We start from the raw sequence: 22181 nt of genomic DNA, 5'->3' as shown, positions 1-22181 counted from the left end.
AGTTCTACATAGTTCCTCAACACGCAAATGCCACCAAAGCAACACTGTTATTGCTTTGGCCTGAGCACAAAGACAACGAATAGGAAGTTTTATAACAAAGAAAAAACAGAGAACCTCGTCTTGCACCCGCCCCACACACACCAAGCTAAGAAAAAGTAGACGCTATATGTGGGGCTACTCCCCAGGAGTCCCTAAGAAAGAGCAAAATTGTCAGAGAGAGAGCGAGTGCGTGTGTGCGTGTTCGTGTGTGTTGGGGGTGGGGGACAGGGGGTGCGAGGTGCCGCAGCGGTCCAGTGGGTCTCGGCGGCGACGATCGTCGCTTCTCCTTCCTGGTCATCCTAACTCAACAGAGAGGGAGTGAGGGAGGGGGTGCATGAGAGGGGGTCGTTTAGTTAGTCAACCTTGCGGACAGGACCTCATCTTCATCCGCCTCCTCTTCATCGTCATCATCATCATGCCGGCGTGGCGGAGGAACCTCGGCTTCTGCCTGCAGCGACTGCACGAGGACGGTGAGCAACCACTACACTGCGTATGTGTGCGTGCGTGTGCCTGATGTGACAGTGATCGCGCGTGCGCGCGAGTACGGACTTTCCTGCATGCGAGTTGTTGTGCCCACGTTTGCCTCCCGCAGTCAGGGAGCGTGTGCATCTACGTGGTTGGGATGCGCGTTACGTGCGCGCGCCTTGTTGCGCACGCGTAGGTTGTATTTGTGCCTTTCTATTTGTTCCGCAATCCTGTTTAAATGGAGAGACTCGCGATGTGTACGTGTGACTCACACTTGTGAGGTTCTGGGTTCGAATCCATTCTGTACCCTTCCTGTGTGGCGTTTTAATGTTGGTGTCATTTAAATTGTTCATCGGTTTGAATGTTAGTGTGTCTATCTACTTGTTGGTTATTACTCCATTGTGTTAAAAATATTAGAACCAAAAGATTGGTACAATAGAATAATAATTGCAGAAGTTGTACATTTGTTGTAGTTAAGTTCTGCTGTTCAACTCTGGGTCATAGTCTGAAAGATTTTGTTTAGTTTGCCCCCTACCGGCCAGGTGTGGCCACTGTGCTTTAAGCGTGCACTCCTTGCACAAGTTAACAGTAAAATGGCTTCCTCAAATCAGACGCTTGCGTGCGCGACAGCGTGGAAGAAAGCAAACAGTTTCCAATGCGTCCTTTTAACATTAGTTTGATCATTTTAATACTTGAAAGATCACCCAGAGAGAACGAAATGGCGTCCATTCCAGCCCACTGAAAAAAAACCTGTTCAAGTCGTTGCTGTGCTCTTGTCCTGGCGGCCATCTTGGCAGTGGCGGTGTTCCAGTCTAAGGGGAAACAAAGCCATTAGCTTAGCATCGGCTAACACGCAGCTCAACAGAGCGTGTCGTGTCTTTCAACATATTCGTATCTTTGGCAGTTTTTTTTTCTTCTTCAAAATCAATTTCTAGTCGTCCACACGTGTCACAAATATGCTATTTTTGGTTCAGTACCATTGTTTTCTTGTTAGTCCCATAACTGTAATGTAGGTAACAAAAGGAAGCGCTCAAATGGTAGCTTCTTACGAGCAAGTGCGCGTTGTAGGCCTGTCCTCCCCCAAGGACCAACAAGGTAAGTTTGGATAAACTTTCAAATATTTGCATTGACTCAAAATAAGACATTTTCCTTTAAATTTGAAAAACAGTGATCAATATGTTAGCCGATTTTTCTGACGTGACCAAACAAACCAACAACTGAATCACAATTTGTGTCTAGGTCATGATTTTTAATAGGGATGAAAATTTATACAATGTTTTTACAATAATTAGTTTTTTAAAAAAATCGAAAAATGAATCAATTATCAAAATAGTAGTTTCACTGATTATTGATTATTATTTTATTGCAATACGTTCTTTATATAGTACAATATTGTGATATATCTATATATATTGATATATATCTAAATATATATTGATATATCTATCTATCTATCCATGGATATGTATATATATATGTATATTCTGATATATATGTATGCATATGTGTGTGTGTGTATATATGTATGTATATAAGTGATCTTTTTTTGAAGCAAGAACAGAACTACAGAACTTTTGTTGCTTTTGAATATTTACATGCTGTGCATAAGATTAGTGTGTTTATTTGGACTGCATCCACGCATAACACAGCAACACATTGCACACTCTATTTTATGCCACTGAAGCGATTAAGCACTAGTAGCAGTTTGGAGCCTCTGGAGTGCAACGCTCAACAAATCGTAAAGTCATATTTTGTCGGTGGGATGCTGTTCAGCATTTTTTATTCTTTCTTGTTGTTCCACAACACACAACATCAGCGTGCACAATTTTTGCACTCTGGCTCACTGGCCGGTCCGGCTGCCATCCACTGATTACTGCCTTATGGCCGCATGAATTGCCCATAAACTGGACCGGGCCTTGCTTTTTAATAGCTTACTTCCAGCCACGATGAGGAAAAAAAATAAATAAATAGAGCGCTGCAAGTCATTATCATTTTCATCATGGCAATGGCGAAGCTTTAATGAAGTTCCCTTGGCTGCCCTTCAGCAAGGCACTGACCTCCCGCCTGCCTGCCTGCTTGGTCGCTCATCACTGCAAACGAAATGTTCCATTCCATGAAAAGCTCATTTGAGGGGGTGGTTACACTTATTTAAAGGAATGTTCAAAGGGGGACTGAAATACAATAGTGCAGTAGGTCAAAGTGTTCATAAGTTATAGTGTACTAAAAAGTTAAATACAACAGAAGTGTAATTGGTCAGTGATTCTTTCGCTTAACACTGTGAAGTGCGTCCTCCTGGCATTGAATATTATGTCAATTTGATGTCAATATAATTGTATCGGAAATTGAATATGAGGTAAATATGCAACAGAGTACACGATGTACATTAAATGTACAATATTACAATACTACAACAGCATTGTAATGAATAAAAAATATTGCATGTATTTAGACCAGTATCAGTTTAATACACACTTTGGAAATAACGTAGCTCTTTTTAGAACAGGCCTACAAGCTACTCATGTGATCACCGCAATATATACAATTTGATATGATGTAAAAATACAACGTTAGAAGCGTGTAGACAATACGTATTAGGTAATGATGGTAAATTATAACTTTATATATAATTTTTTTGTAAATATACTGCATTATCGGTACATAGAAAATGAAATATGATGTAATTATGCAACATAAAGGCTACATCACAAGTGCATTAAACATGACAAATAAAATCAATATTTCATGTTATTGTTTCGGATATGAAAATCTGGCACATTGCTGCATGCATGTGGGTGTGTGTGTGTGTGTGGGGGTGGGTGTGTGTGTGTGTGTGTGATGCAAAAGTAGTTTCCTCAGCTCCATGGAAGCATTTGATCATAGCATCTCATTCCCATGTGGCTAGATTGCGTGTGTCTGTGTGTGTGTACGTGTGTCGCAGGAAGCGTGTATGTCCCAGAGGCCCTCAATCAGGGTGCAGACGGCGGCAGCGGGATAATTTAAGGGTGCAAATAATCATGACGTGCAAGGAAGCGAGGGATGAGGAAAAGCAAGATGAGAGAAAAGCCGCACATTTTCATTGTCATCTTCAGCAGCTGCACGAGGACAAGTCCGAAATCACAGCACGCGATCAGAGTTTGCCGGCCTTTTCAGAAGGATTAGTCCTTATCGCTAATTGTGTGTGTGTGCGTGTCGGGGTGTGGGTGTGTGTGTGTGTGTGTGTGTTTACCACAAATGACTCTTGTGTTTAAGGGAACAGAACCACGGTAGAGTGGACCCACGCTTACTCGCGGTTCGGAGACTCCAGATTCACCTAATTGCTAATTTATTTAATTATTTATTTTTAAATAGTTTTACAAATATTGTTTAATATTTTAGTCATTTATTTTTTGGGGGGTGCCCCAACCCTTTTTTTTGGGTGATATTTTGTCTGCACGTGGGCTTAAATTTAAATTTTTTTTTTTTTCCTGCAGGAACCTTTCCTGAATTTCCCGCTCTATAGCTTGACAAATCTTGGTGCTAGTTGTCGCGAGTCAGTGTTGCTTGCGATTCATATTTTGAGTGAAAAATATTATTTATTTATTTTTTTGAATGCTACAAATGCGCCATCCTTTCTTCAGATTTAGAATTACGTTTGAGAACTGAAGAAACGGAAATCAAAACTAACTGAAATGAAATGCTCTTATGTGGCTCTGGAGCCGCAGGTTACAGACCACTGCCCGCTAACCAAAGTCTGCTAGCTTAATGCTAACATACGCGAAATGCCATAACGTATATACAAATAGATTTTCTGGTACTCCGAAACCTTTCAAACAATTAATCCGCAATTTTGTTTTGCAGTGCAAGATTCTAATTTAAAAACTTTCACAGGCACGGAACAGCAACAGAACCCACACAAGCAGAGCAAACAACTCTCCGAGACGTATATTAGTGTTTTTGCGCGTGTGTGTGAGGGGGGGGGGTGTGCGCGCGTGTGCGCGCGTGTGCAGGATGCGTGAAGAAGGCATGTAGCCGTGGGTTAGCAGCTTCAGTCGTAATTGGAGCTGACCATGAGTCATGCGGCGGAAACAACAGACTCGTCTTCCATTTCACCTCCTCACATGCGCACACGCACGTGCACGCGTATGCAAACTGAGTGCGGGGTGCGCAAGTTCCCGCGGCGAGCTGATTGCTTTTCCCCCGGTGGTCCTGCAAAAGTGAGTGGGATCCCACTAAATCTCCTTCCTGAACTTGCTCTTTGCTTTTTGCTGGTCCAAACTGAGATTAGGTTGGCTGCAGATTTACGAGCGCTGCGACGAGATTTGGTTTGGGAATTTATTTCGAGCGTTTGGCCTCACGGGGTCGCAGGTGCCGGACTTTGCAACGGGTTTGCTTTATGTTTGAATGTATTTCTCTACGTGTCCGTCCGTTGGCTGGCGACGTGTCCGTTTTTTGTCGACATGCTCCCAGTCAGTGACCGTGTTGCCATAGCGACCTTGAAAAATTAACTTAGTTACTTTACTGATTACTTGACTTTAAAAGTAATCGAGTTAATTTATTGATTATTGACAACCCTGCTTAACATAAAATTGACTGAATTGGATGGCATTTAAATTTTTTTTTTTTTTTTATAATTTGTTGCTCCAGTTTGTCTGCGGGGAGAGTATGTCACATGTGAAAGCGTGCGGCGTTCGAATACGCATTGAATCCAGTCAGCTAGCTGTTGGACTCGCACGTCGCCCTAGCAAGTGAGGCGAAATACAAAAATACACAGGTTAACTTAGCGCTAGCTAGCAGCTAGTACGATTCAAGTGGATGGATTTGGTCCAAAAGAACATTACGGGTTCTGTTGTTGGCCGTGTACGGCAAGGGAGCCTGCAGCTTCAAGAAAGTTCTTTTAACTTAAAAGGAAATGCTTTCTTGTGTTAGTGCGTCCGTCCAGAAATTATTCAATCCTTTTAGTTAGGAAAACGAAAGAAGTCATAATTCAAGTAAGATTACGTGTAGTCTGGGGGAGGAGAAAAATCTGATTTGATTTAGGTAAAAGTACAATTTTTTAGCATTTATCTTCTATAATTTATTTATTTTTCACCCCTTTACTAGTGTATCCCGAATTGTCTTTCACTGTACTGACTACACATTGTACACATTTGGCCTTTACAGCGAGGGTGCAATTGCTTGCGATCCATAAATAAAACAAAGTGGTGTTTGGGTTTGAATTGGTCCACTTGACATTATTTCCTGTGGGGGAGGAAATTGTCACCAAATCCCAACAAATCTTTTCAGTTGTTCTGCATCTTGTCCATTTGTGACATGTGTGTATATTTGTTGATATTGCCACACACGTGTGTGTGCGTGTGCATGGGCGTGTGTGTGTGTGTGTTTGCGTGCTCCTTGCCATTGTGTACTCACGCGTGAGCGGAATGAAATATTCCGCCTGCTGCTCCTACACGCCTTGCGCTCCAGCAACAAATACAAAGTACGCGTGCACACGCAACACGCACGTGTGACCACCTACACGCTGCCTTTTCAGGCATAATGAATGACTTGTAGCTCTCATCTCGTCAATGAGAAGCAGCCGTCAGTTGCACGTGCCACATAATCGTCATTTGCAATAAGGCAATCCTCACTTGTTTGCTTTTCAAGCCGTCCTGACGGGGAAATTAACACTCCATTTTCACTCATCGTAATTATTTATTAAATTATCGTGATTGGAGGGAATCATACTGCATCTAAATTGTAGTGCAAGTGTGAGAGCATTATGAGAGTACAGTAAGTATTCTCTAGTACGGAATCATATTTGCATTGTCCTGAAACAACCACGGTCAATGTCCTGTGCAAGTATATTAACAAAATACACCTTTATTTTCTTTTTTCTTTTTTTTTTTTAAGCTTTTTCTTCCACACACTCACTCTCTTTAAACTCGTTCGCAATTTCAGTAAAACTCATGCCAAAGAACTCATTTACATGTCGCCGTATCGGCATTTGTGAGGAATCGATCGTTAATGTCATATAGAAGTGAAAAAAAATTTAATGCATGCGTTTTTTTCCCGGGTGAGGGAATTTCTGTTTGACAGAGGTCCGTAGGTGGGAATGTCCATAGCGAGTGTAAAAGCGTTTGTAGCGATTGAGAGCGAATGATTGCAGTGAAGATGACAGTCGTGTCTTTGTGGTGGCGTGTTGAAAGGCCGCCCGTGTTTCTTCCACGGCCCTGCAGTGCGACACGGAAAAGCAGCCGTAATGCAATCAAGTGTCAAATTGACGCCCTCATTACGGGAGATGGCAAGTAGAAGTGTGCGACTGCGCGTTTGTGAACATTTCTGCGCATTACATCACCGAGTCCCGCTGGGAGATGAATTGGCGTAATCGTTAAGCCGGAGCTGTTTGTTCCTCTTTAGCCCACCGCTGTAAACCATTTGCAAAGTCTTTAGCCATCACGCATTTCAATTATGGGCGTGCATGTGTGTCCCGCTTCTCTCATTAAGTAAAGTGATTGACACAGTGGCCCTCAGATACGTTTGAACGAGATAATCGTTTGATATCGTATCAAAAGTGAATAGAATCGTATAATAATCGTTCCAAATTGTAGCGTCGTTGTTTGACTTAAGCAAAGGTGATTTTTCTGGACTTGTTAGCAGTGCAACACACGAGCGTGTTTCCCGCGCGGCCATTTTGCTGTAATAACACTCTTCATCTTCATCATCTTCATGATCAAAGAAGTCAGCCCATGTGATGGAGGACAATGAGCTGCCATTTTGTCCCATCAATGCCTCCTCGCTCGCCATCGATTTTTTTTTTTTTCAGCCAGTGACTGATCGCCTCGCACGCGCTTTCATTCTTTGCGCTGACAGACACAAGTGTCACGTCGCTTCAAATCATTAGCGCAAAAGAAGATACATCTGTACAGACGTGCGAGAAAACGTTTTATGTGCACATTTACACGCACACGCACGCGATGCATTTTGCCCCTCAGATATAATATTTTTGTCATACCATCACTAATGCGATACTTGCTTTTACGCCGTATTATTATTTCACAAGTATGATTAATTTGGTGTAATATTTGCAATAATCTCGTCATGTGTGTTCACGCATTTAGAAGAATAAAGGGAGGAATCAGGAGGCTTTTTTTGGGCTCTTTTTCTGTCAATGGATATTTTGATCACGCCTCCACTGACACAATTCATGTCATCGTCTGGAGGTGTGTGTGCGTGTGTGTGTGTGTTTGGGGGGGTGTGTCTGTCTGTGTGTGTTAGTGTGAATAAAGCAGAACAAGATGGTAGCCAGTCGGTCTGTGTTAGCATCTGTACTGGCTTAGCGCCTCGAGCCAAACAACACAGACGTGCGCACCCCCACACACGCACACACGCACCCCCACACACGCACAAAACATTTATTTTGAGGGCCAAGATGTTAAAAATCGATCGTGTTCTTGCTTGCTGTTGGGGTTCTATTAGTGAAGTCCTTTTGTGGCTTTGTGCAGATTTGTCAGCAAGTACTTGCTCCGCGTACAATTTTTTTTTAATCCCCTTACTCCTTTATGCTTTGCATTTACGTCATTTTTTTTTCTGGCTTGTCGTCATCTTTCGAGACCTTCATAAGAGACATTAAAACGAAACAAAAGAGGACGTTACATGTCGTACAATATGTGATATGTTATCCCCCCAAAACCCGTAACTAACCGAGTACTGTGGCAGTTCCAAATGTACTTCTTTTATGTTGTGAGTGAGTGATTATTGCCCGAAAGACAAACTGACTAAATGACTGAGGAAATAACTACCTGACTATCTGTGACCAACCATGTAACTACTCTACTTTGACCAGCTGACCGACCGACCAAGTTAGTCCGGTATTTAATTAGTGTGTTGGTTTGTCAGTCTCAGAGTTAGTTAGTTAGGTTGGAGCTTATTAGCTTGATAGATATTCAGCTAGTTAGCTAGGTAGTTAGTCAAATGGCTGGCTAGTTTGTAAGCAAGTTGGTGAGTCAATCACTTTTGGTTGGTTGGTGGAAATGGGACTGTCGGTTGGTCACTCAGTTAATTCGTGGGTAGGTCGGCTCGCGTTGTTGGTTAGTCAGTCAGTGAGTCAATTGGATGAGTTGATCGCAAGTTAGTTGTTAAGTTATTCAGTCAAACAATTGGGTTCTGGGTTGGTCATCAGTCTTTTTGGTTGTTTCGTCAGTCAGTTAATTGTTTAGCTCGAAAGTCATTCAGTTAATTACTGGGTCAGTTTGTTGTTCTGTTGAATTTTTTTTTTTTTTTTTTTTTAAGGCCGTTAGCTAGTAGGTTAAATAGTCAGTCGTTTGGCTGTTTTTTTTTTTGTTTTTTTTTTCTGGTGGGCTGTTTGGTTCGTCAGTCATTTAGTTAATTGTACAGTTTGGTCCATTCGTTAATTGTCCAGTAACTTGCCTGTTTAGTCAGTCTGTCAGCCAAATTCACTCTTATCTTGTTAAACGCTGGATTATTCTTACCAATTAACTTTATTTGGCGTGGTGGTGATGATCATTATGTGCAGTTTGTCTCGATGAGTCATCGTTATGTGAGCTCACTCAAAAGATCACTAGAGGGCGCCAGAGTCTCACCGAATGTCACCACGCACTGCAACATTCCTGTGCGTGTGCGCACGTGTGTGTATGTGTGTTTCTTTTCAGTTTAAATCCTCTTGTTGGGGACATGCAGCCGCAAGCCCTGGCACCAGAATACACAATGACAAAAACACACACAAAAAAAAAAAAAATACAAGACACCCATGACTAACTCCCCCTGTGTTAGCTGTTACGCACGCGCACACACGCACACACACACACGAAGTCACATGCAGAAGACTTGACAGTTTCAATGGGGACGTGCTTCCGCTGTGTCATTTTGCACAATACTTCCCCACAACAAACAGTTATCTATCTTCCTCATACACACGCACGCACGCACACACGCGGGTCTTTGGGTCACTGTGTTAATTAATCAGCAGCATGGGGTTAATAAAAAGCCTGTCAGACGTCTGAAGCATCCTCTGGCCACATTCTAAAGAAACACACACACACACACAAAAACACACCATGCACGTCACAGCAAGCCAAAGAAAAAGCAAAATGTGTGTGTCTGTGCGTACGTACGTGAATGTGTATGTGTGTGACCCATTTAACTTCTGCTGTACGCCAACGACGCAGTCTGCTATTTGCTCTGTTACCATGGCAACACACGCTTCAAACATGCATTTTATGCACGCGTGCATAATCGGGTGAGTGTAAGAGAGCGTGTGTACGTGCGTTTGTGGGTTGAGGAGTGTCGGATTTGTGATTGTGTGTCGAGTTTGTGTATGTAGTCAGATCATCACGTGTTTTGGATGTGGCGAAGCAGGATACGGCTCATTTCCCAAGTTTATTCTTTAACTATAAACAATTGACGGCTGTATTTTTAGACTTGGTGTAATAGCAGCCGTCAGGAGACCTTTTGTCCTTCTGTGCGACTGCACTGTGTCAACTGAAAAGACATCACTTGGGGTGTTATTTTCGTCGACGGCACCTGCGCCGTGGCACGCGGATGAAAGTAGCCGTGATTGAAGTCAGCTGTGACCATGCCCACAGTGGAGCAGCCCTCCCTATTGCAGTCGTCTGGCCTGCACTCCTCAGCAGAGATGGGCGACGCCTCAAAGGATTTACGCCAATCATGAAAACAGAGCCTTTACAATTCTACCGTTGTGATCCACACGTGTGACAGCCGCTGCCGTGTTCATCAGAAGATTCAGTGGTTTTTCTCTATTTTGTAATCGCTAATCTCTGGAGCCCAGAGCATCAGAAATGGTTTTATGACAGGAAAAAAAGTGACTTGAATGGAGGCTAAACTGAAGAGTTGGCGGACCAACAAAAGGCTTTTTTGTTCATCTTTGAACAGGAATGATGGTGTCCCGCCTCGCCTCGGCTGTCCGTCATGCCCCCACCGCCGACTCGCTTTGACTTTTTTGTTTTGCCGTCAAACGAGCCGAAGCAGACGTAAGACTGAGAAGAATGAAGCAAAAGCTCATGACAGGCAGCTATGCATTTTCACAACATTGCGTCATCCAGTTTGTCTTTGCAGGACACCTGAAAAAAGCCCAACAAGATCCTACAACGGCCGCTTCAAAGAATAATTGCTCACTTCCTGTGTCTTTTCGGGCATGGCTTCTTGAGACTTTTTTGTGGGTCTTCTCATGATGGACATGACTACCAAATTATATGTTGCTGTAGGACACAGGCTTCAGGGGCTGAATTTTTGTCGATTTTCTCTTCCAAATCTGGATAAACGAAAATGGCACTTTTTTCTTTTTCTTTTTTTTTTTTTTTGTGGCTTCTCAAAACATGTTTTGTTGATAGTACTTGTGATCGACACGCCTACAGAGGGAAGCATGAATTAAAAAAAAAAACCTGGAGGCACCAGGAACGCCAGGAGACATTTGCCACGTTTTGTCAGCAGTCGCAACTTGTCCTTAACTACATGGCTTGACTTGTTCTTTTCATGCGGGGATGCTGAGAGTTCAGGATGCTGGATGCGGGGGTGGAGGTGCACACACGCGCACACACACAGCTAAGGAGGAGGGTATGGCTTGTGAAGTATCTCCCATCATCAAACCCTCAAATCTCAAAAAGCTCGAGTCTCCCATCTCTCCTCATTCGAGCTCCAAGGGCGAGGAGGAAGGAAGGCGCCGGTGTGCTGAGGAAAACGAGGGAAGAGGAGGAGAAAGTTCCTCCTATAACACGAGTTGCGGCGTGGTTTTGCCTGAGTCAGGATGGACAAAGTGGAACGTGTGATGAAAATGGTGACGAGGATGTCGCCGAGGAAGAAGCGGGGCGAGCGAGGAAGCGCGGCCGATGCGGGGCAGCTGCTGCACAGCCCTGACACCTTCTGTGATGAACTCTGTCGCTTCGGCCTCTGCATCACTGGTGAGTTTCTGCGTGTTTATGAAGTGGACCAGTTCTATGACTTATAATCGTTTAAGATTAAAAAAAAAAACAACCCTGAAACTACCAGTCTAACCGAGCTACATAAAAAGTCTATCTAGCATCGCAAAACGCACAAAAAAGTCTCAAGGCCTCATGCCCTAAATTGAACAGGAAATCAACCATTTTAGTTTTACATTTTGTACTCAGATGTGCCCCCAGGTGAGCTGGGGAAAAAAAATTGATAAATCCGCCCTGAAACCAGTCTCACCAGAAAACATGACTTTCGGTCAGGCGTGGGCAAACTACGGCCCGGGGGCCACATGCGGGCCGTTAAACGTTTTAATCCGGCCCGCCAAACTTGAAAAAAATTGAATGAATAAACTTTGTTAATGTTTTATATTCTAAATACTCTGGTTTTTCCAAAGACATATATAATGTGATGCTTTTGCTCAGTTTCATTTAAAATTAAATTTAATTACATTTATTTTCTCCAATGAGGTGAGGTTACCAAAACACTCCATCCATCTGCTCCTGGTCCAGCTCCTCTGTCAAATTTTAAAACCCATTGTGGCCTGCCAATCAAAAGGTTTGCCCACCCCTGCTTTAGACATCTCTAGCATGCCAAAATGCACTAAAGAAAAATGACAGCGACCCCTGAACAAATTTGAACAGGAACTCTGCCATTTTGGTTTGAAGTTTCAGGCTCATATTTTTTGAATTGGCCCAAATGTCTTAGACAGATGGATGGTGTTAAATTGTTTAGGATTGATGCTCAGCCGTCAAAATTTGACGATCACTTGGAGTATTCGCCATAAAATAAATGAATTTGCCTTTATCGCTTGCTCTCAGCTTGAATATTCTTCTCCTTCCCCTGGCGTCCTCGTTGAGGCTGCTGCTGTCTAGTATTCACTCTGATTCCCATGTTTGCATCTGTGATGTTGTTGTGAGGCTGTTTGAAGTCTATACTTAATTTTTGTGCTGACTTACTGCACTTTAGTGCGCAGACGCACACACTGGCCGGCTCTGACCTCTTTGTTGGATCAAAGTGATTTAAATGTAATGTTCTATCATTCATTTTGTCTTTGAAGAACATGAGGAGATGCACAAAACACAAACACATACTGCAGCTAACTAATGAAGCTAACGAATTAATTGCAAAATCCAAGTGCTCCACATAGCTGTTTGGGGAAAACAAAGGCATAGTTCGTGTTGAACAAAAAAAAAAAAGTTGATTTGTTCCGATTCAAACATTCCAATGCTCTTCTGTTCATTGGTCAAAATCAATAATCAATAGCATAGCAAAGCATTCTTGGTGAGACTCATGCACAGCGGTTAAAGGTCAAATAATTTTGAAGTAAATAAAACGGAGTTAACTGAGTTAAAATATTTAATCGCATGAATTTTTCAAAAAAACTAATCTTGAGTTAACGCTTTAATTTTGACAACCCTAATATATATATATATATATATAAAATAATATAAATATAAATTAATTGACAGCCACGTCACTGTAGAACATTTTGAGTGATGGATTCCACCCACACGCCGCAGCTCAAAAACCTGTGAGAGTTGGGAAGGGGAGAAAGAGGGAGGCGAGGCAGGAAGGAAGGAGGGATGAAAGGCTGGAAGGCGGTCATGACCGGAATGGAAGCAGCACAGAGTTGAGAAGATGAGCGAGTGGTGCAAACCAAGTGGGTATGAGGAGTTAAATTTATCACTCAGTCATATTTCACTTCAGAGCATCAATCCTACCACACCCCAAAATATGTATAAATGAATTTGGATGGGTATGTGACTTTATTTAGACTGTTATGTTGATTTCATTATTATTCGTGCTCAGCTTTGGTGCTCCAGTCTGTTTGAAGTGCCTCTTTCGCAATTCCATTTCCTTGAGGATTTAGTCGCGTGTCACCGTCGTCATGATTATCTTGTGGATGGCTCCTTGATGGCCGCATTCACTCGCCGGTATGATTGCGACTCGGTGGAGCCTCTGGAAATTGTCAATTTCCTTTCTGGTCCTTGTGCGGACGAGAGGTGACAAAGAAGACGAAGAAGTGGATGATGTACACCTCAAAGCGTGGGCGTCAGAGTGGCATACCGCGTCAGTCCGCATGTGGCACTTGAGGGGAAAAGTGCACTTTTCACCGACAAGTCGCTTGGCTTTCAGATTCTGACTTTTATCATATAAATAAAGAGTCCATGGACTTGAATGCCTCAAAAGTGAAACATTTAAAACTTACAATCCCTCAAAAGTCCAACGGCCCAAATTAAGATGCTTCAGAAGTCAAATGGCACAAAAAAAATCAATCCAAAATTTAATTTGCCGCAAAAGTGGAATGCCTGAAATTCTCAAAATTCAAACGTCCCAAAATTCAAGCGGTCAAAAGATTATATGCCATTTGTCAAAGCCCCAAAAGTTTAAAGCCTTAAAAGTCAAACTCCCCAAATTTCAAATGCTTCAAAAGGAAAAGTCAAATGCCTCATAATTCAAACATGTCGCATAATTCGAAAAATTAAACACCTCTCATAATAACATCACCTAAAAAAAATTAAAACACCCCAAAAGTCAAAACACTCAAAATTTGAACAGCTCAAAAATGTACCCCCTCAGTGAAACACGCCTAAATTCCAATACCTCCAAAGTCAAACACCTTGAAAGTCAACACCCCAAATTGTGGAACACGCGCCCCCCTAAAGCCAAATGCAGAAAAAAATCCAAACACCCCAAAAAAAATTTTTTTCAAATTCTAACAGCTCAACAATCAAACGCATCAACATTTCAACACCTCCAAAGTCAAAATCCTCAGTGCTGCTTCAAGTGCTGCGCCGTGCGGCCATATCGGCTAATCTCTGCGGAGCGCAGTGGCGCTCTGATGATTTATGAAGGTGCCCTCCTCTCGTACTCGGCTCCTTACTTTTTCCTGCATTTAATGCGCCTTTGTTCACAAATGACTTTCTTTCTTCTTTTTTTTTTTTTTTCCCTCCTACTTCAGTCGCTGCACTGGGAGTTGTGGATTTCATTGTTAGCTTAACATCTCCGGTTGGCTGCCAAAACGTTCATACGGCCTGATTGATTATCACTTCGATTTTAGAGGTAGCACGTTTTGTTGCTGACTACTGTCACCGATCTCGCAGCTGCCACGCTCATCCAAAGACTTTGATTTCTGCATTCCTTTCATTCACTCTGTACAATTTCTCCTCTTCTACATAGTCAGTTTTGGAAAAGTTTAAGCTTGAGGGAGGAAAGTTTGCATTGTGTTTTCTGAGTCAAGACCTTTTGTTGCTGCTGTTGTCATGGTTACGACAATATATCGAAACTCGCCGCCCCCTGGGCGAGGTCACGCGTGACGACACGAAGGAGGCGGCTGCGGCTTCATTTCACGCCGCTTCCCACACACGCCGGCGAGCAAACGAGTGAGTGAGTGAGAGACATCCAGAGAGAGAGAGAGAGAGAGAGAGAGATGGGAGGGAGGGGAGGCAAAGCGGTTGAAGGATGCTGGAATCTCTGTCGTGCTCCTTCGGCCATGTGACTTCTCCGCTGAGCTCCTCACACAATGTCGCACTGAAGAAGGAAACGAGGAAAGACGGCAGGATGTTCTCAGTGTCACTCAAGTGCCGCATGGGGGTCATCAGGCGACAAATCAAGGGTACAGTGTGTGTGTGAGATGTTTGTGTGCGTGTGTCTGGGAGTGTGTTTGTTGGGAAAGCTTCAGGTGTGTTTTATGCAAAGTTTGCATCCTTTAAACGTGCATGTGCCTTTAAAAAGTGTGGGCAAGTATGCACATTAGGGTGTTTTTGTGTGTCTTTTTACAGTGTTAGGGTGTGTGTACTTTAGTTTGCGCTTGTGCGTGTGTGTGCGAGTGTGTTGTAAATGGCTCAAGTGTATTTTTTGCAAAGTTTGCATCCTAAATCTGCCTGTGCCTTGAAGAAGTGTTTGTGTGTGTGCTTTGTTAGTGTGTGTGGGCGTGTGTGTGCGTGTGTGGGTGTGCAGCTTGAGGCTTGTTTTTCTGACCTCACTAATGTGTGTGCGTGTGTGTGTGTTTCACAATACTGTACTTGCACTTCTGCACTTGTGTGTGTGTGTGTTTTCTAGTAAACCGCCTCCTCTTGCTGATGTTTTCAAATAGCTTTGTCGGTTTCTTATCATTTTTGAGGGATTTCACACAGCCCATAAAAAAAAAAAAAAAAAAAACCTGAATGTTTAGAAAATTCAGTACTCACAGCTAGTTTGATTTTGTAATTTAAAATTTGGTAGGCATGTCCATCATGAGTGGACCCACCAAACAAATTCAAGAAGCTATGCGGGGTAAGACACTGGTAGTCTATAGTTGGAGTTCAAAGGTGAAAAATAATGCAGCCCCCAAATCCAGTTTGCCTTAACAGCATGAGATTTGGCGGACATCTCTAACATGAGACGACCCACCAAAAAATTCTCAAGAAGCCAAGCGTGAAAAGATATTGCAAGTCTGTAATTGTAGTTCAAAGCAGCCATTGTAGGTTCAGTTGGTTCAGTTATGCCCAACTGGATTTGAAAAAAAAAAATGCAGCCCCAGTTTGATTTTGCAAAATGAAATTTGGTTGGCACATGAGAGGAGACCCACCAAAAAGTGTCAAGAAATGCCACAAAGGCAGCGGAAGTCTGCTGTTTTGGTTTGAAGTGTTCGTTTCTCGGTGCATCCATCGACAAACGTCTGACACATTTAGTCCCTTTGCAATGATTCAAGCCTCGTTTTCCATAAAAATAAACCTTCTGGCGTAATTTATGCAAGCTATCACACTTTATATGCTTGTTAAATACTTTACATGCTTGTTTGTGCATTTTCTTTTTTATCCGCATCATTCATTCATAATTATCTTTCTTGATAAATGCACCAAACTTGATCACTTTAGCGCCAAGAAGCCATCAACAGCATTGAATATTCATGACAATTAAATGTTGTCATATTTTTTTTCATGGCTAAGTGCCTTTAAATTATGGAAGGTACGCGTTTTCGTTTCTTTTTTATTTATTTATTTTTTTTTGGGGGGGGATCCACTGAGAAATGTGAACATGTTTCCTGACTCCATAAATCGTTCCGGTTGGTAATATGTTTTGACGGTTATGTGGGATGAAGATCGCTTTTAGCCCCAAGTTTCCAATTTGGGACTTTGGCTGTTGTGTTGGCATTTTCCAATTTTGGCTATTATGTACATTAAATTGTAAAAGACGGTCAAACAAAGAGGAATTTCATTCTTCTTGGTCGTTTTTCAACGGGGGCACACCTAATCGTTAAGGGGCCGATTCAGGATTTGAGGTGTTTTGGTAATGCACAAATTATTAACACTGCAAATCCATTTTAAATGGAAAGTTTTTCAGGGATTTATTCAACATCCACCCACAGATGCACAGGGGAGAGCTTTCCAACTTTCCATTTTTTTAAAAATTCAGTCCTCCTGTTATTTGGACAAGACTTCAGGTAGAAACGTGAGTGGATCAAACGTTTTGGTTGAATTAGCCAGAGTGGAGCGCCGTCCAAAATAATCATCTCCTCTGGAGCTGGAACTCCTCTGGACCGGACTGACTTCTTCCTGCCTGGCGGCACTTGCGCTCTCCTAGCTGAGCTTTTACCCGTCAGCTTGCAAGTGACTTTTCACTGCAGCATCCGGCACAAAGCGGCCACCGCTGTCAGACGAGCGTGCCGTTCACGCCGAGTTAATCATTTGATGCTGGCTTAAATGACTTTGAGTGAGGATGGGGGCAAACGTACTCCCACACTCTGTACGAAACCCTTCCATACGGTTCAGCTCAAATTCAACCTGTTTTGATTTAAAAGAATAGAAAATGTCGACCAAGAAATATATACTCAAGCCTCATTTCGATAACTGAAAAATTGACTTGAGTGCACTACCAAATTATTTGTACCCACTACTAAAAGAAAAAAAAAATCCCTAATCACGATAGGGATTTTTATTCTTTTATTGTTTGTTTATTTATTTTTTTGCTTTAATTCAAGGATTCAAGGTACATTGTGGCCACCTTGGGGCAGTCTAATATGGTCGTAGTGACACATTTAAAAGAGTTTCACTACTAATTGCGAGAGCTGCAGGAATGTTGGTCATTCTTCACTGAGGATAAAGAATATATGCCTTTGAGTATTGTTGCTTTATCTGTGTACGTATGATGTTCCGTTTGCGTTGATATTTTTGTTGCTTAAAGGGGAAGTCAAAAATGTTCTTCACAATAATATGTGACTGTTGACAGCAAGTGGCAAAATGGCCGCCCCTATGATAGATAAAAATTCTTGGATTTTGGTGCTTCATTCACATTTTACTCATCCAAATACTGTGTTTATACTAGTAGAGGAGCATAGAGCCTATTTTTGTAAAGAAGATTTTTGACTTAACCTCCCCTTTAAAGGGTTATTACACAGTTGTTAGTTTTGTTAGCCCGTCTATGGGGGTTTGCATTGTTTGTTAGCATTAAGCTAAACCAACTTTCTGAGGCATTTCAATGTGATCGTTTCGATACCTAACGTGCACAAATAACACTTAAATCTCAAATTTGTGCTTGCAAATCAAAGCAAACGAAAAAAAAATCATCATCCAAACTACTGTTTGTGTCGTGAAAAATTTGTCATTTGGGTCGTTCGTATCTCAAGGCACCAATGAAGAGTGATTCAAGAGTCGTGAATTTCTGCGTGCCGACTCGCTATTCTTTATCCTGTCATGGGATTTTTTTTTTTGTAAATAGAGTAACCAAGTACTTGTACTTAGTTACTTCCCATGGCTGTGCCAAGGTGAGCAGCAGCGGCTGCTCTGAGTTGTCCGCATTTTTGCCTACTAAAGTGCAGCGGCAGCGTTAACAAGCTCCCAGGTGGTTTTTCCGGTGGAACCAGTCCTCAGGTCATCGGTGCGTCACTCACCTTAATGAGTCGGCCATTCACGCCGACTCGACTCCGCTTGAGCCAATTAACTCCTGACGAGCGGCGATAGTGAGCGGGATGACGTTTCAAGCTGACAGCTGGAAATGGCGCATTTGGCAAAAAAGCCACTTTCATCACTTTTTTTTTCTTCGCGTCACTAAGCTTTGGGAAAAATCACAGTTAGTATTGTGTGGTAAAAAATAAACCAAAAATATTATTTTAAAAACAACAATCCACAAATGAAATACAGGTACCTTATCACTGTCCGCAAAAATTGACGTACAATATGAAGTGAAGTGCATAATATTGCGTCTGAAGTTAGATGCAACTCAAGGCTAACATCTGAAATAAAGCTAGGATGGTGTCACGTTACATCTCTTGCCAACTTCAAAAAGGATTTGGTGGCTGGAATCTCGGTTCAGTGGTCTTGCAGTCTTAGACAAATTGGATGGACTGCGGGACGGATAGACAGATGTTCCTTGACATGGCCTGGCTACCAGTCTGTTCTTTTGCTGCCATCTTGTGGCATCTGTAGGTAATTACAAACCTTTTTGATGTGGGCATCAGTTACTTTATTTTCGTCGTTTGTGACAGCTGTCGACAATACAAGAAAAAAAAATGCAAATCAAATACAAATATATAAAACTATTAAAAAAAAAAATTCAAAACGATCTAGTCGAAGCCGCATGCTGCTTCACCAAGACATTTTTATCTGCTCACACTGTAATCAGCCCAGCTGCTCTGGTAAATTTCCATTGCGCAAAGTTTTACATTTCCAGGGCGGAAGTTAAATTTCTGTGTGCGGGTGTGTGCGAGTGTCTTTGATGAATGTTTTATCCCGTCAAGGAAGATTTGTGACACATTGGGAGCACACGCCGCTCATTAGGGGCAGAAGGTGAGCGACGGTTGAGAAGCGAGACACATTTTCATAATAAATGATGACAAAAAAACCCACAAATGAAGGAAGGAGAGACAGAAGAAAATGCCCTGACTTTGAGATGTCTAGGATGCTTGCTTCTGGATGCCCATTTGTCACTCCCAGTTGAAGTTTATTGTTAAAGGCGGCTACCATAAGCAGAGGATAATGGATGTAAAAGGGACTCAGAAATGTTAAGAAAATTCAACATTGTATAAATTAACAGCAAAATGTTCACTCAAATTGTATTATTTCATCTAACCACTTGCTTAATGCTAACATATATTGCCAAATTCCATAGATGGGCGAACAGAAATTAGCACAGATAAAGAACGCATATAACACATGAATAACTCTTCAAACTACTGCTAGGACACACGCTAGGCTAGGGACAGCAATGCATTAAAAGAGCGCATGCAACGTTAGTCACAGACACGTATGCTATTCATACTTTGTTCATTAGGCTTTGTTAATGTAGACTTTTAAATTTTTTACTTTACTTGATTTTATTTCATTTTGTAAATTTTATGCAGCTCCCCAGAGTTGGTTTAAATTTCACTGATTGTGATGTGACATGTTAACACCTTAAAAATTAATGTTACTATTAACTCTTACTTATTTTGTGTATTTTTAGTTCATTTTAAAGGAACTTTTAATTTATTTATTATGGAATTTACCAGCGATGATTCATTACATATTGACATGTGCGTCTGTTTTAGTCATGAATTTTTTTGCGTTTAATTTCATTTATTTAGTCGCCCAATTTTGATGATCATTGTATTAATTTTTAAAGTTAACTCATTCGCTACCATTGACGGATATAGACGTACTTTCATTTTACCTGGGCTGGCAGTGAATGAGTTAATATTGTGTGTTTTACATTTTTTTTAAAAATCCCAATTTAGTACTGGATATGAAATAGACGTCCATTTACATGACCCAAGGAATGAATTTACTGAATATTTTTGGGATGATTTAAATATAATATTTTAATTATTATTTTCTGTTGAAACAACTCACTGACGTACTGACGGTGCAACTGCCTTGCATGTTAATAAAAAGTGAAATTTCTGTTGATAAGCTGAATGGCAAGCAGATCTCTCCAGACGATTTTGTACTGCTTAAAGCCATCAGTGGATTCAAATGAAATTCAATTCAGAGACACTAATCATGTAATCCAAGTAATAACAGTAATTTCTAATGTCATTCCATTTAGAGATGATTCCATTTTTCAAAATTATTTGCAATGAGAACCGAAAAAAAACGTGTCCAGTAATAATAATATTACACTCATAATTATGACATTTCTATAATTCATGTGCTGTCTCCGGAATAATTATGCAAATGGTGAAATTACGAGCGTCGCGTGGGAGTCATTGAAGCTCCTGTCAAAGATGCTTGATGGGATTTTTGGGTCACGTGTTAAGCCGCCGACGCCGTCTTTTGTGTACGGAGACGACAAAACTGACTTCAAAGGGAGACGATTCGCCTGCGTGGTCGCTTCCGTCAGGAAGCCGCTGCGCTTGCCATTCTTACCACGCTTACCACGCCCTCGCTAAGAGCCGCTTCCATGTCAACGTGCCCTCATTCAGACGTCAAATCTCTTGACAAAGATATTGCGGTGTGAAAAAAGCTTCACAGAACCGTTGTGATGGCAAATAGTTGTACTTTTTACATAGAAACTCAATCATTGCCTCAAAACACTCTGTACCAGGCACGTGCACACACATTTGAGAAAGCAGGTGCTTAAGCCCTAAAATAGGAAACGCGTCGACAAAATAATTTATACGACCAAAAAAATAAAGGGATTGATTTAACATATCTATTACAGTTAACAAAACCGACTGGGCCAATAATATAACAATTAATAAAGGTGGTGAAGGGAAGCCACATAGAAAAAGGTTTACACACCCCTTTTCGAATGCGTGGTTTTTGTGATATGCAAAATTGTACTCCAGTTCTATCCCAGCGTGACCTCATTGCAGATATGCAGGAACTATTTCTACATTTTTGTCAGCCCCGGAGAACAAAATATACATACAGCATCCAAAAGCAGTTGGGTTCTCGCAAGAACACATCATCAAGTGGCAGCAAAAGCCCTGATGATTTTGAAAAATTAGGTAGCCTTTCCCTAAATGAATTCCGCTGCATGTGTTTAATATTTTATTCGCCACCCCCCCCCCCCCCCACCAACCCCCAAAATATTTCTGGACCATTTTTTTTTTTGTGCCTCGAAATAATGAGCCTGCTTCATTAACTGCGGTGTGTGTGTGTGTCTGTGTGCGCGTGTGACAGACAAATGTCGCTGGCTAGCCGCTGCTGATTGCGTAGTCGTTTTGCAGAATGTCGTAGTGACTTATGGGAGTGACCTGCTAATGACGCTACGCTAGCCGACGAGTCAACGTTTGTTAACCTTAGCTGGCCCAAAACAATAACAAGCTGTCTTTGTTTTAGTGACGAATGAGCATATGCTAACGAAGCGTTGATCACAAACAACATGGACTCCAATATACAGATTTGTTTACAAAAAGTTTTGCGAGAAAGTCATATCAACGGAAGTCAACCAAAAAACGAAAATTTTGCGGCGGTCTCGCCAATTTATGTGAATTTTTTAAATCAAATATTTAGATTTTTGTGGGAGTGGTTTTCATCAACCTTCTTCACCAACAATTGGTCATTTTTCACAATCTTTCGGTGATTTATTTTTTTCGATTTTTATTTGCTTACTTTTAAAATTTTTATGAAATTTTTAAAACTTTTTTTCCACCAATTATGGGGATTAGAATATGTATGTATGTGTATATATATATATATATATATATATATATATATATTATAATATAATATTTTTATATGGTCTATTTTTTCCCATTTTTTGCACACTCTAGGCAAGTGACTGGTTTTTGAAGAAAGCAAATGTGAGATGAAAAAGTTGATCTCTCAACCTCAGAGGAGCATCATCTGACA

The 22181-nt window shown here is 41.6% G+C and overlaps 1 protein-coding gene across 5 annotated transcripts in view; it reads left to right on the top strand.

The window, feature by feature from the left end:
- The first annotated feature begins 332 nt into the window (after positions 1-332).
- Positions 333-22181, top strand: part of grip2b (glutamate receptor interacting protein 2b) — a 48642-nt gene continuing 26793 nt past the window's right edge. For 2 of the 5 annotated variants that reach the window (XM_088309092.1, XM_088309091.1), the window contains exon 1: positions 11140-11396. In XM_088309092.1, coding sequence (XP_088165218.1) covers positions 11243-11396 — 154 coding nt within the window. In that variant the 5' untranslated portion in view covers positions 11140-11242. Of the gene's footprint in view, positions 510-11139; positions 11397-22181 lie in introns of those variants that run through there. The other 3 variants (XM_088309096.1, XM_088309094.1, XM_088309093.1) reach the window with 3 other exon arrangements.

The sequence above is a fragment of the Idiotropiscis lumnitzeri genome, chromosome 11, assembly GCF_059441095.1.
Source record: "Idiotropiscis lumnitzeri isolate Australia: NSW breed Sydney's pygmy pipehorse chromosome 11, RoL_Ilum_1.0, whole genome shotgun sequence".
NCBI classification, from domain to species: domain Eukaryota; kingdom Metazoa; phylum Chordata; class Actinopteri; order Syngnathiformes; family Syngnathidae; genus Idiotropiscis; species Idiotropiscis lumnitzeri.
This window is presented reverse-complemented; position numbering and strand designations above follow the sequence as displayed.